The sequence below is a fragment of the Dermacentor silvarum genome, chromosome 2 (assembly GCF_013339745.2).
Source record: "Dermacentor silvarum isolate Dsil-2018 chromosome 2, BIME_Dsil_1.4, whole genome shotgun sequence".
NCBI lineage: Eukaryota > Metazoa > Arthropoda > Arachnida > Ixodida > Ixodidae > Dermacentor > Dermacentor silvarum.
The window spans coordinates 120,444,019-120,456,428 of NC_051155.1; the positions used below are offsets into that span (position 1 = coordinate 120,444,019).

At 47.1% G+C, this 12,410-nt stretch overlaps 1 protein-coding gene across 1 annotated transcript in view; it reads left to right on the top strand.

Annotated features, from left to right (window-relative positions):
• The first annotated feature begins 6,373 nt into the window (after nucleotides 1–6,373).
• Nucleotides 6,374–12,410, top strand: part of LOC119441714 (serine/threonine-protein kinase OSR1-like) — a 230,247-nt gene continuing 224,210 nt past the window's right edge. The window contains exon 1 of the mRNA XM_049661545.1: nucleotides 6,374–6,435. Coding sequence (XP_049517502.1) covers nucleotides 6,389–6,435 — 47 coding nt within the window. The 5' untranslated portion in view covers nucleotides 6,374–6,388. The remainder of the gene's footprint in view (nucleotides 6,436–12,410) is intronic.

Genomic DNA, 12,410 nt, shown 5'->3' on the forward strand with positions numbered 1-12,410 from the left:
TCAGCACTGTTCACGATACAAAGCAGTGAGACATATACTTACACCTTAGTCTGCTTCTTTATTTAGTTCGTTCTCGTGTTACTGCACGTTCTCGTCTTATTCAGTGCCAAAGTTAAAGCAGTAACAATAAATTTCTTGGCACATGTCACTGTATGGGGTTAGCAACTTTAAACTCTGTTTGGACGATGTGCGTGGTGTATTAGGGGGAAGGTTGCTGAACTGCCTTCACCTTCCTTCGACTCGATGCACGCATATTAAAGAAATTTGCCCACGGTGACGCAGACAGAAGGGGCCATGATGTGAACACTGCTGCTCGGAGGAGGAACGTTTTTATGGTTGTGCACCCTTGCTTCCTCCAAGACCCCTCGGCTATTCGCCGCGATAGCGAGCTACAGATGGCAGCACCGTCGCCGCCTCAGTGCGGGTAGGTATTAGTGGGGAATTGCGGGCCCCTCACCTGTGATCACGTGACAGTGCCACTTCATTCGCGGAAAAAGAAAGTGCGAGAAACTGACAACAAGCTTCTCGCACAACTGGCTCACCAAGCTCAGGCTCCCAAAGAAAAGTTCAAGCGAACTGCTCTAAATAATTAAGAAGCTGGAAGTTGAGTCTACTAATTTACATGATGTGTATGTGTCTCCTCGTCGCGCGCCTGCAGGCGCCGCTAAGTCGACAGAATGACTAATTTGCGACAACTTTTGTGCGGACGTCGACTGAATACTCCGCACTGTAGGGGACGATTACCGCTGTAAGGTCGTTAATACCTTCCGAAAATACTACGCTGCTGTTCCAGAAAAGGGGAACTCTAGCATGTCGTGAAACGTTCTTTACGATTTTGCAGTTCGCCGCGAGTAATTCTGGTAGCGCGCTCAGATCGCGAACTCAAACATGCATGAGTATGGTACTGCGTTCGACACTTATGAGTAGTTGTTTTCTGCTGTTTTATCACCGGAACATTAAATCTAAAATTACTTCTGGGGTTTTACTTGCGAAACCCACACAGGGGCATGACACTATACTTTGCTGGAATTGTGTTTTTACAATATGAGGCACATATTCTGGCGAAGGAATCGTTGACTGAATGGCACTGTATGTATTAGTATTTCTTGTATACATGGAGTGAGAACGTTGAAATGTTGCTTTAAATGTTTTGTAGTGTGAACCCGAAAGAGAGTGCTGAACGATTGATTCCAACATTGGTAAATATGCATGTATATATTACAGTGAACTTTAAGAGCGGTGCTGCAGTTATATATACTGCCTTTTATGTTTACGTTTTGGTACTAAATTTTGGATAACACAAAAAAAGAGAAAAGCAAAAAAGAAAGCAGAAACTGCAAATTTCATTGCGCTGTAAATGTGCACTCCGATAAACCCCAATATTTGGGGGAAAATTACTCCGAGAGATACCCTCCGACTTTGACCCTAAATATACTATAAAACGCATAACTCTATTATTAGTATGTGCCGCACTTAAAAATGTCAAGCACTCGCGTCTTCCTTTACTTTAGGCTCGTATGCGCTGCTCGAGCGTTGCTCGCACTTAGCTTGATATTTTCTTGGCATGGGAGCGTTGACACTGGAGCGTTGGAGTGTTGTTATCACTAGCTTAGTAGCTTAGTAGTTAGCTTAGTACTTAGTAGTTTCGCTTTTAATATGTGGCTCAAGAACAACTCCTTTGCGATTCACGCAGCATCGTCCTTGTCCGCTACAGTATTCCCTCTTGAGGCATGCACGCCTATACATCCGCACACGCCACCACTCTCAAAATTGGCGTGGTGCACAAAACCCGGCACATATTGCTAAGCAGAGAAGTTGCGTAATGTTTCAGTGCGTCCGGTTCCCAAGTGAATATCGCCGCAGAGGCGTGAGTTTGATCTCTATGGTGGTGTATAGGCATTTTTATTTCTCCGTGTGTGGGCGTATACTATCACGAGCCCTTCCCCCATGCCCCTACGCAGAGTATCCAACTCAACGCTTAATCTGGTTGATCACTTTGCCTTTCACCTCTTGTTTTCTTTGTCTCCCGAATAAACGATCAGCTGTCAGTCAGCGCTCGTATTGTCGTTTTTCGCATGTATTCTCCGTGTGGTTGTTTGTTCGCACTCCGTTATATGGAAATTGTTCCGCACTAACCATACTCCGTTTCATACATAGCATGCAACGCAGTGGAGGCTAGCAATACTTTTATCAGCGGCTGCGTTCGCCCCCCAAAATAAATCGGTGTTTTCTTTTTTTTTCTTTCTGCCAGCAATTATGTGAAAATATTGTTTATATAAACTCAGTAATAACTGAAGAAACGTTATAATTCCGTGAAAACGAGCAAAAACACGGCCTCTCACGCGTCTGAAGAAGGCGCGTTTGCTCTACATATATGGTGATTGTAAAGGAGAAAAGAGACGCCTACTTCTGCAGCCCTTAAGCGAGCACGGCGCAGAACGCGCGTTTGTTCTCCGCCGTGCGTTCACTCCCCGTGAAAGACGCGCCCCTCGCGCCCTTTCACTCGCACATACAGCGTTCGGCGCGCGGCGACGATTTCTTCTCCAAATGACGTCATACGGAACCTCACGGCGACGGCGACGGCGACGCCGACGGCAGAAATCTGCTTTTGAGTGTCCATATAATTGCTATCGCAATAAAAAAAAATGGAGGACGCTTAAGCCTTGCTTTTACGAAAACATTCAAAGATCCCTGACTGCTTCTCACGCTTCCCGACAACTGCAGCTTACGTAACCGTAATGCTTAACGGGAAACGCTGGCGGCAAACGTACAGCGGTGAGCACTGTTAGGGTGAACACGCGAGCGCGTGGCCGACGGCACTGTCAGCGCCCCGTTACGGTCATCACTGGAAACATTGCGCATGCGCATCACGATTCCGCGAAGTAATTGTTCCACCGCGCGCATGACGTCATGAATGCACTTGTTCGTCGTCTGCTAGGCGCATTTTTGTTTTCTAAGCCCATGCATCCTGCATTTTAAGATTTCTTTAAACATCTGTGCTTGAACAGAACAAGACAAAAAAACTTGTATATCTATGGGGGCGTGTCTATTCGTTCCCTTCAAAGTTGTTGTGCATGCAACGCCGTATATAAAACAACCAAACATCTTTCGCAGCCGTTCATTCTGTCGCCAGATCGTATTATGGCTAGGGTTCCCGATGATGAACGGCGCTCAATTGTCGATCTTTCCCTGAAAGGTTATTCCCAGCGGTATATTGGCGCTTTAGTTAATAGGCCCCTGAAGACTGTGAACAGGATAATTCAAGCCTACAAGTATGAAGGTCGCATTCAGGATGCACCCCGCGCGCCCCGCCCTAAAGCTCAGTCAGCGCTCGTATTGTCGTTTTTCGCATGTATTCTCCGTGTGGTTGTTTGTTCGCGCTCCGTTATGTGGAAATTGTTCCGCACTAACCATACTCCGTTTCATACATAGCATGCAACGCAGTGGAGGCTAGCAAGACTTTTAATCAGCGGCTGCGTTCGCCCCCCAAAATAAATCGGTGTTTTCTTTTCTTTTTCTTTCTGCCAGCAATTATGTGAAACTATTGTTTATATAAACTCAGTAATAACTGAAGAAACGTTATAATTCCGCTGAAAAACGAGCAAAAAAAAAAAATGGAGGACGCTTAAGCCTTGCTTTTACGAAAACATTCAAAGATCCCTGACTGCTTCTCACGCTTCCCGACAACGTGCAGCTTACGTAACCGTAATGTTTAACGGGAAACGCTGGCGGCGAACGTACGCTATGCACGAAGGCGAGCTTTCTGGTAGAAACGTGGCCTCTTGCGTGGGCCGTTTCCGGAGAAAGTGTGCGACCGCCCCCCCAAAATTCCATAATTTTCAGGTTTCCGTTTTTGTTTCGCACTCTTAATATTTCAGTCGGCAAAGGTTAAACATAAAAGGCATGCTTTGTGGGTGTTTTGTTTCATGACATTCGTTTGTGGATTGTCATTCTCAAAATTCAGAGGAATAGCTTTGCCAAGAATGCGAGACAAGTTATGTGCAACCTTAATGATAGAATGGTGAGGCAATATAACCCGCATATACCGCACGTCATATAAGAAGGCGGGGCGTATACATTTACCTCAATATATTCGGAGGGCCTGCCTGGTTCGGAGTGATTTTCTCGGCCGCGGACGCCGACGCCGGATTATCTGCGACACGGGGTCCTCAACGCTATCGCGTTAATATACGGTTGCTAATAAGTTGTCGGTAATTTTGCTTTTAGCTGTTTTCTGTTGCGGGTTTTCATTTTGAGCCCTTCGCGGCAGCCTCCCGCGCATGCCCGCGCGCCTCGCGCGAGCACAAAAGCTGATAGCGCGCAGCGAAGCACACTGGCCGATATATCTGCAGCTGCTTCGCGGTGTCGCGTATACTCTCAGAAATTTGGTACTATGCTCAAAAGACGCCGTACTATACGTGTACGCAAAACAAACTTTGAATTGACTATATCAATTGAATGAAGAAATCTCTCCAGGGAAGGTGTCGCCCTCTTGATTCAAAACTGGGTGTCGAAACCGCTCGACCAAGAAACGCGCGGAGTGGTCCACTTTGATGACCCAACATGATGCGTAGTTTCTACAGCGTTGCACGGCCAAGTATGAAACGGGCTTCAATTAAACTCGCTTCACGAGGAAGAAGCTGAGGATGAAGATGTGGCCTGATTATGACAACAGTGCAACGGACAGACGGACGAACCCAGTTTCAAACTTTCTTATATCGACTGTCACAGCAAAATGAATTTCCCGAGGAGAAAAAATGTCAACAGGTCGCGGATATGCGTGTCAGGATTTTTTCACTTGAGAGCATAATGCAGATTAGACTCCGGCGCAAACGCCAAGCCCTTTCACGTATTCACCTAATAGCGCGAATCTCGCAGGCTTGCTCGCCGGCTCGTTCGGATTTGATGAAACGGGCTTCCAATCTGAGAAGTCACGTAGTCCGATTCCAGTCTGGTAATGTGCTCCTCCTGGCGAGAATGAAATGCCTCTAAATCTGAAGGAAATCGCAAGTTATTAAAGGGGACGAGAGCTTTTAAGTTTCGCATTGTGTTTGGAACGACGTTTCTCCTTCCTGGATATGATGATGCTACGACCTTTGTTTCAATGAAGAAGAAAGACGAAAACTAAACTGCCGTGGTTTCCTTAAGGGCGCGCTAAAACGGCGAATAGAAATGTTCAGCTGACACTATCGAAAGTTACATGCTTCATGATCAAAAGTGCGTAGCGTCCGCTGCATCCGACGGTGTCCAACATAACGGTTCACACAACTATAGCGTTCACTGAGCATATAACACACCCTCTGCAGAACTTCTACCAAGAAAAAAAATCTGTTCACGATGGCGGCAAAGCCGATCGCCAAGACATGAATTAAGTGCCGCGTACGGCATCTCCCAGCCGCGGTTAATACTTCACGTACGCCTGTTTTGCTTCGGAAAAGGAGCTGCTAATCAGCACTATCTCTTGTAACACCGTGGTTGTTTAAACAAAGGTGGTGGTAAGCCACCAAGGGGTAGATACAGGCGGTTACTACTACCCTGGTATTTCCGTTAAGTGTGCCGGCAGTGCCTTGCGCCAAATTTCTAGCCTCAGTTACGTCATCACGGCGTATACGCGGTTCCTAGCTTCGCTCCCTATGATGGTTCAAAAGGCGCGGAACCATGGGAATGAAGAAGTGATCGGACGGTAAAGAGACGCTCCTTACTGTGCGGTCGTTTCTTGACGTGTTTTCCAGTCCCCCTTTTCATCATCATAAGTGTAAATCAACCAGCCCAGCAACCCCCATGTATAGTGAAGCGTTATAAATCACTCTGCAGAGAAGCCATGTAACTTTAGGTGAATTGTTGGCAGAACGAGTGCGCAAACAGCGCACGAAAAGCAGGCTCTAATCTCGTCGTTGGCTGACGCTGGTGCAAAATGACACGGTATAGAGGTGGCCATTGCAGCTCTCGGATTTTGCAATGCGGAAAGAGCAGTTTTCTTTTTCTTCTTTCTTTTATATTGGTATCGCGAGACAATGAGCAGCCGGCAACACTTCAAAAGGCAGCCAACACTTCCTGACGTTCGTGTATACTTAAAGAAGAAAAGACCACGAGCACACGCCGCTGCCACCGCTAATGCTGTGCGAAGTGAGGCAGCTTCGCTAATCAGTTTGTTTTTCGAGGAGTGTGCTGTGCGAGACGTTCTTTGGCCGCGACCCACTCGAACCAGTCGGCGACGCTGGGCACTGGACGATGACCGAGCGTGCTTCCGGACTCCAGCAGCAGCAGCAGCGTCAACGGTGGCACTGCAAGTTCTCAACGAGGAGGGTTCGGCAATTGTGGGACCGAGGAACACCAGGAACAGCGTCGATGTGGTGACAGGCTTTGACGCACTGCGCTGCAGCCGACCATGCCCAACATTACAGTGCGCCGCGACGCGCTCCACTTTCACTTATCGTGAGTAAAAATAGTCTTTTATCTTATTCCGCACAGCCTATATATGTCGGCATTTGTAGCTGAGGAAACGTCATTGGCCACGTGTAAACTTGAAGTCGCCCTTTCTGCTGTGGTCATAAGAAGAAATAACGCATTTTGTTATTTGGCAATCGAAAAAAAAAATGCCAGTCGCAATTTCATAATTACGTATACTGAGCACAGAAAACAAAATATTATGCCACGGAAGAAACGGTAACCGACAACATGAAGTCTCTAGAGACGCTTATTTTACTTTCAATAAGTTCACACGTATTTTTCCGCCGTTTTAAACGTCTGTTGCGAACCGTACCCTTCCTTTTGTATACGTGTTGTAACAGGAGGTCCCGCTGACAGTGTAAACTTTGGGGCCTCTTTACACCCCGTTACCCCTTCCCCCAGTGCAAGGTAACAAACCGGACGTACGTCTGGTTAGCCTCCCCCCCCCCCCCCCCCCATCCCTCTCTCTCTCTGATAAAGAAGGGTTTGAATTATGGCGGGCAATCCACGCATTTCAGTGTTTTAATAGCGAAGTTTAGCGAACAGGAGAAAGAGAATACAACGTCCTCTCTGTTCAGGGACGGGCCCAGAAAGACTCATGTAGAGCGTGCTAGTTGGAGATGTTCAGTTGATGCGTTTCCGTCAATCCAGGTCGTTATTGCACGAGTGAGTATGTACTGGTGAAACTAACGTAACCAGGTGGAAGGCCAACCAACCGGATGGCACTCGCAAAATAAGCCATATTACAGGGCACGGCTTTTTTAAATGTAGCTCAAGACATGCGAGGAATTGTATCCCAGACCACTTTCCAGTTAGCAATGGTAAAGACAGCTTTTGTCTTCTGCTTATTGCTTCCAGCGAAATATATGGTTTAATTGAATTTTATACTTATGGCACTAGTCAAGGCCAGCTGAAAACTAGTATACGAATGGAAAAGCGCTCACCACTGCTAGAATGAGCATCAATATCCGCCTTGTAGTTAAAAAAAAAAAAAAAACTAAACTCGGATGCTAACGGAACAGATAAATCTTGACAAGTGGCTGGATAATTTTACAAAGGACTCGACGATAACAACAAGTCTAAATTGACTCTTAACTCGCCGCCGTATTTGTAGCTCGGGTTGGGACGAACCCGTGGTGCAATGATCTTTTGCGAGAGAACATAAAACTAATTTTTACAAGACGAAGACTTATAACGTTTAGTACCATAGAAATACATCATGTCACAATCAGCCTAGATCATGCGTAACAGCTTACACAGTAAGAACAGTTAAGTAGGAGTACCTACCAGTACGCTGGTCACGGCATTTATAAACGATTCACAGGTATAACATACCGTATCCCATTAGTGCATACGGCAGGCATTGCCAAATCCTGAATGGGAGCTTACCACTGTCGTTGAAAAGAAAAGTCTACAATCGTTGCATTCTTGGAGGTTAACGAAGAAGCTCGAGAACAAGTTAGGGACCGCACAAATAGCTATGGAACGAAAAATGTTAGGCCTAACGTTAAGAGACGGGATGAGAGTGGTGTGGATCAGAGAACAAACGCGGATAGCCGATATTCTATATAGTTGACATTAAGAGGAGAAGATGGAGTTGGGCTGGCCATGTAATGCATAGGATGGATAACCGGTGGACCATCAGAGTTACAGAATGGATACAAAGAGAAGGAAAGCGCAGTCGAGGACGGCAGAAAACTAGGTGGGGTGATGAAGTTAGGAAATTTGCAGGTGCAAGTTGGAATCGGCTAGCGCAAGACAGGGGTAATTGGAGATCACAGGGAGAGGCCTTCGTCTTGCAGTGTGCATAAATATAGGCTGATGATGATGATGATGATTCCATCATTTTACCTATGATGTGCCGTAGGACCACCCCAAAGACGAATGTCAGTCTGTTATGTGGGCCACGAACCTTTCGTCATCAATTACTGAGTCTGCAAAAAGAAATGTCCTGACAATCCATAGTTATCTTTAGCGAGTGCTTTCCAAAGGAGTCGGTGGTTGAGGATGTGTGCCCCACTCAACCGACAACCAGTGTTGTAATCACAGCGACAACCGGTGGTCTAGCACAGATACCGATAGCCCACGAGATAAAGCGCTGGTTCGGCAATACTCTTCGAGCTTGGCTCCAACAGCACGATTGTGTCGACTGCGATAAGCCGGCGACTACCAGGTAAAAAAAGCCATGGGCCCCATGTGACAACCAGTGGGTATATAGCATGAGCGTCGCTCATGCCACCCACTGAAATCTATATGGGCTGTCTACCCTCCCGAGTTACCTCATAGCTCAAGGTGCGCAGGCGTAGTGTTCTCAGCTATACGTGCAATATGACAGAGGACTAACTCCGTTTCAGAAGCGCACATTTAGCCCCAATCGATCGGTAGTTTTCAAATGGCTTTTAGGGTCGCCCTTCTCGCATTTGACGAGAGCTCTTATGTTGCTTTAAGTTCTCTTATATTCTGCACATGCACGTATTAATGTCATGCGATAGGTAAAAAACTAATGTATTTGCGATTATGGGCTTGTCCTGTTTAGTTTTCCATTCGGTATCCTGTCTGGCTTCGAAGATGACATACCAATTTTGACCACCCCGGGGTTCTTTAACGTCCGCCCAAAACACAGTGCACGAGCATTCGTGCATTCCGCCTCCATCGGAATGCCGGGGCCGGGATCGAACCCGCGACCTCGAGCTCAGCAGCACAACGTCGTAGCCTCTGAGCCACTCGGAGAGGTGTCATCCACAATTACCAGGTGGCGCCAGAAACAGGTACTTCTATACGTTTCGAACAAACATGAGGCCCGTACGTTGAGACCATGTTGATACAGACTACAGTGGCATGATTACGAGTATACGTACTTTTGCGCAGGCGGACGCAGGCGGACAAATAACGTGTTTTCTTTCAAGTATAGTGATAGTTGGGCATTGCCTTTAGTGATATCTAACCAGTTGGGAGGATTGCACGCATGCCCTTTTCAGACAGAGAGAGAACAACTTTATTGAGAATGCCTGCAGAGTCGATTGGGCTCCCTCCACGCAGGGAGGACGAGCTTTCATCGTGACGCGGCCACTACGTCAGTCTCGTGCGTTATGCGCCTCGAGGTCTTGCTCCCTCGCTACTTCCGCGGGTCCGAGAGGGCCGCCGCCCCCTTCCTGGGGGTTCCGCCCCCCTTCTCCTCGGTTTCGCTCGGTCGCTGCCTTTCTAGAGCTGCCGAGACCTGCTGGACGGCCTTGAGTTGTGTCTCTTGATCGTAGATCCTCGTTGCAGCCTCTAGCTGCGGCGGTATCGTCGTCTTCTCACTGGCTTCTCTCGGATTTACACCACAGTCCCAAAGGATGTGAGCCGCAGTAGCTCTCTGCTTCGCACACATACTACACACGTCATTCGTGCACAATTTCGGACACACGTGCTTAGCTAGCACCGGGGTGAGCAGGGACCCCGTTTGTAATTGTCTGTATAACACTGCTTCCTTCCGGGTAAGCCGCCCGGGTGAGGTAGCGGCATAGTCTGCCTGTCCAGTCTGTACCATTTCACTATTTCGTTGAAGGTGGTGATATTGTCCTTGGCACTGTACCGCGACCAACACTCCGAGTCGGCCGTGTTTGCAGCCGCGCGGTTGGTTACTCCTCGCGCGTAGAGCGTTGGCCGTCGCATTGTGTTTTGCGTTCCCGCGTTCCGACACGTCACTTGATCGCCGCAGCACTTTTGCGCCCCATGTCTTGGACGTTGCGTAGTATGCGCGCGGCCTCGCTACATACCCTACCCTTGGCATAGTTCTTCACTGCCGTTCTAGAGTCACACAGCACTGTAGTGCATCCGTAGTCGGAGACGGCCACGGAGATGGCCACCTCCTCCGCCCGGTGCGCTTCTCGAGTCCGGACGCTCGCTGCGGTCTTCATTGCACCTGTCGATGCTTCGACGACCACCGCCGCGTATGCGTCGCTGCTTCCTCGATACTCCGCCGCGTCCACGTAGACGGCGCCTTCTTATCTGACGTGGAGGTCCACGAGAGCCCTGGCCCTCGCCAACCTCCGCTCCTTGTTGCGCTCGGGGTTCACGCTCTTCAGGATCGGGCAGACCCTGAGCTTTCCATTGATGCTATCCGGTATAGGTACGCTGTTCTGCTGCTTGCCTTCCCTCGGCTCGAGGTCAAGGTCCCGCAGTATCTGTCTTACGGTTATCGTTTCAGAGAGACGTTCGAGTTGCGCCGTTCTCTGTGCCTCGGCTATTTCGTCCAGCGTGTTGTGGACTCCCAGCGCCATGAATTTTTCGGCGCTCGTGCTCCCGAGGAGACCAAGTGCCGCCTTATACGCCTTGCGTATGGTGGCGTCTATCTTGTTACGTTCACTCGGCCTCCAGTTCTGGAAGGCGCGCGGCCCCAACTGGCCGGGTATGAAGGAGGAGAGCCTGACTAGGCTCGTTCAGTCCTTCGCAGTTAGCCACATAACGTACGTGGCCGCCTTCCGTTTTCATAAACGCGCGAAATATTTAAGTCAGTATTTACTGTCATGCCTGCTGCCGTTGTTTATGCTTAGTCTCTGTCTCTTTTTTTCAAATGTGTGTCCTTATTCAAGTTATTCGCACCAATCATATGATGAAGGACCAGGCAATAGCAAACTACAGCACATCGGCCGCACAAATAGTACGCTTAAACAGTAATTAGCGCTCACGGAAATGTATAGCATCTGAATAGGGAATATCTTCTTCCGGAACGCACTATCTAAAAGTGGGCAAGAAAAAGTCAAAATGGAGAAACTAAAATTGAAATAAATTTTATATCGTGAGCCAATCCCGACATTGTTGAGGACCCACACATTTTAGGTAGGATAAAGTGTAGGGAACGTAGCGCAGTCGATGACTAGCTTTCAGTAGAGACGAAGGAGGATAGCTAACCGAAAGAAAAAGTATTATTACGTATTATTACGTTGCTTGTTTCTAAGCACATGCAGTACGAAGCAGCTGTCGCTTTACTTCAAAGCGACATAAAAAATCTAATGAACTGGTTTCGAAAAAACTGTATAAAAGTCAGTGCTCGGAAAACTAAATTAGTATGCTTCAGAAATCCTTTAAAGGCTGTTGTAACCAGTCAACATGTCTTCCTACACGGTTCCGATTGCATAGACTGTGTTTGTGCTCCAGTACAATATGCGGATAGTGTCAAGTACCTTGGAGTATATTTTGAGACTGACTCATCTTGGAATATTCAAATGGCTCGAATTTGTGCGAGATTGCGTAATGTTGCTTGTGTCCTTTACCGTATAAGAAGTTATGCACCTACTAAGATTAAAGAAATGATAGCACATGCTTTAGGTTATTCGCATATAAGGTACGGCATTTGCTGTTTCTTTAATTGCAGCGGATCTTGGAAACATAAAATTGACAGCCTATTAAAAAGTATACTAAAAAGTGTTGCATACAACCAAACCACGGATAACTTATTTCGAGATTTAGAAATGCCTGATTTTGAGTCCTTGTTTCGTTCAACAATTGTGATGCGTTATTTCTGGAGCAATGATTTCCGAGAACCTGTACATAAAAGTGTTGATTTGCGTAGACATCCCAAATATGTAGTTCCTCAGACACGAACACGTTATGGAAAAGGACAAAAAGGTACTATATCCCCCACCTGTTCAATAACCTTCCCAGTGCAGTAATGGATCAGACAAATTTGTCGGGATTAAAAAAGGCCCTCAAGGCAATGATAGAATAAGTTTCACATGTATCAGGTCTATTTTGTTGTGTGGTTTTTGCCAAAATGAATGTAAGAGTGTTATTCACGCTGCTTTCACGATTTTTTTCTCTTTTTCGATAGGTTATAACGTTGTGCACATCGTGTGCCATGTTTACTCTGTTTTAATGGTTGCTGTGTGCTACGCGTTTCATTTGAACATTAAGTATTGTTTACTTGGCATGTTTACCTGTGATACGTTTTCTGATTTTTTTTTTTAGTTTGACATTTG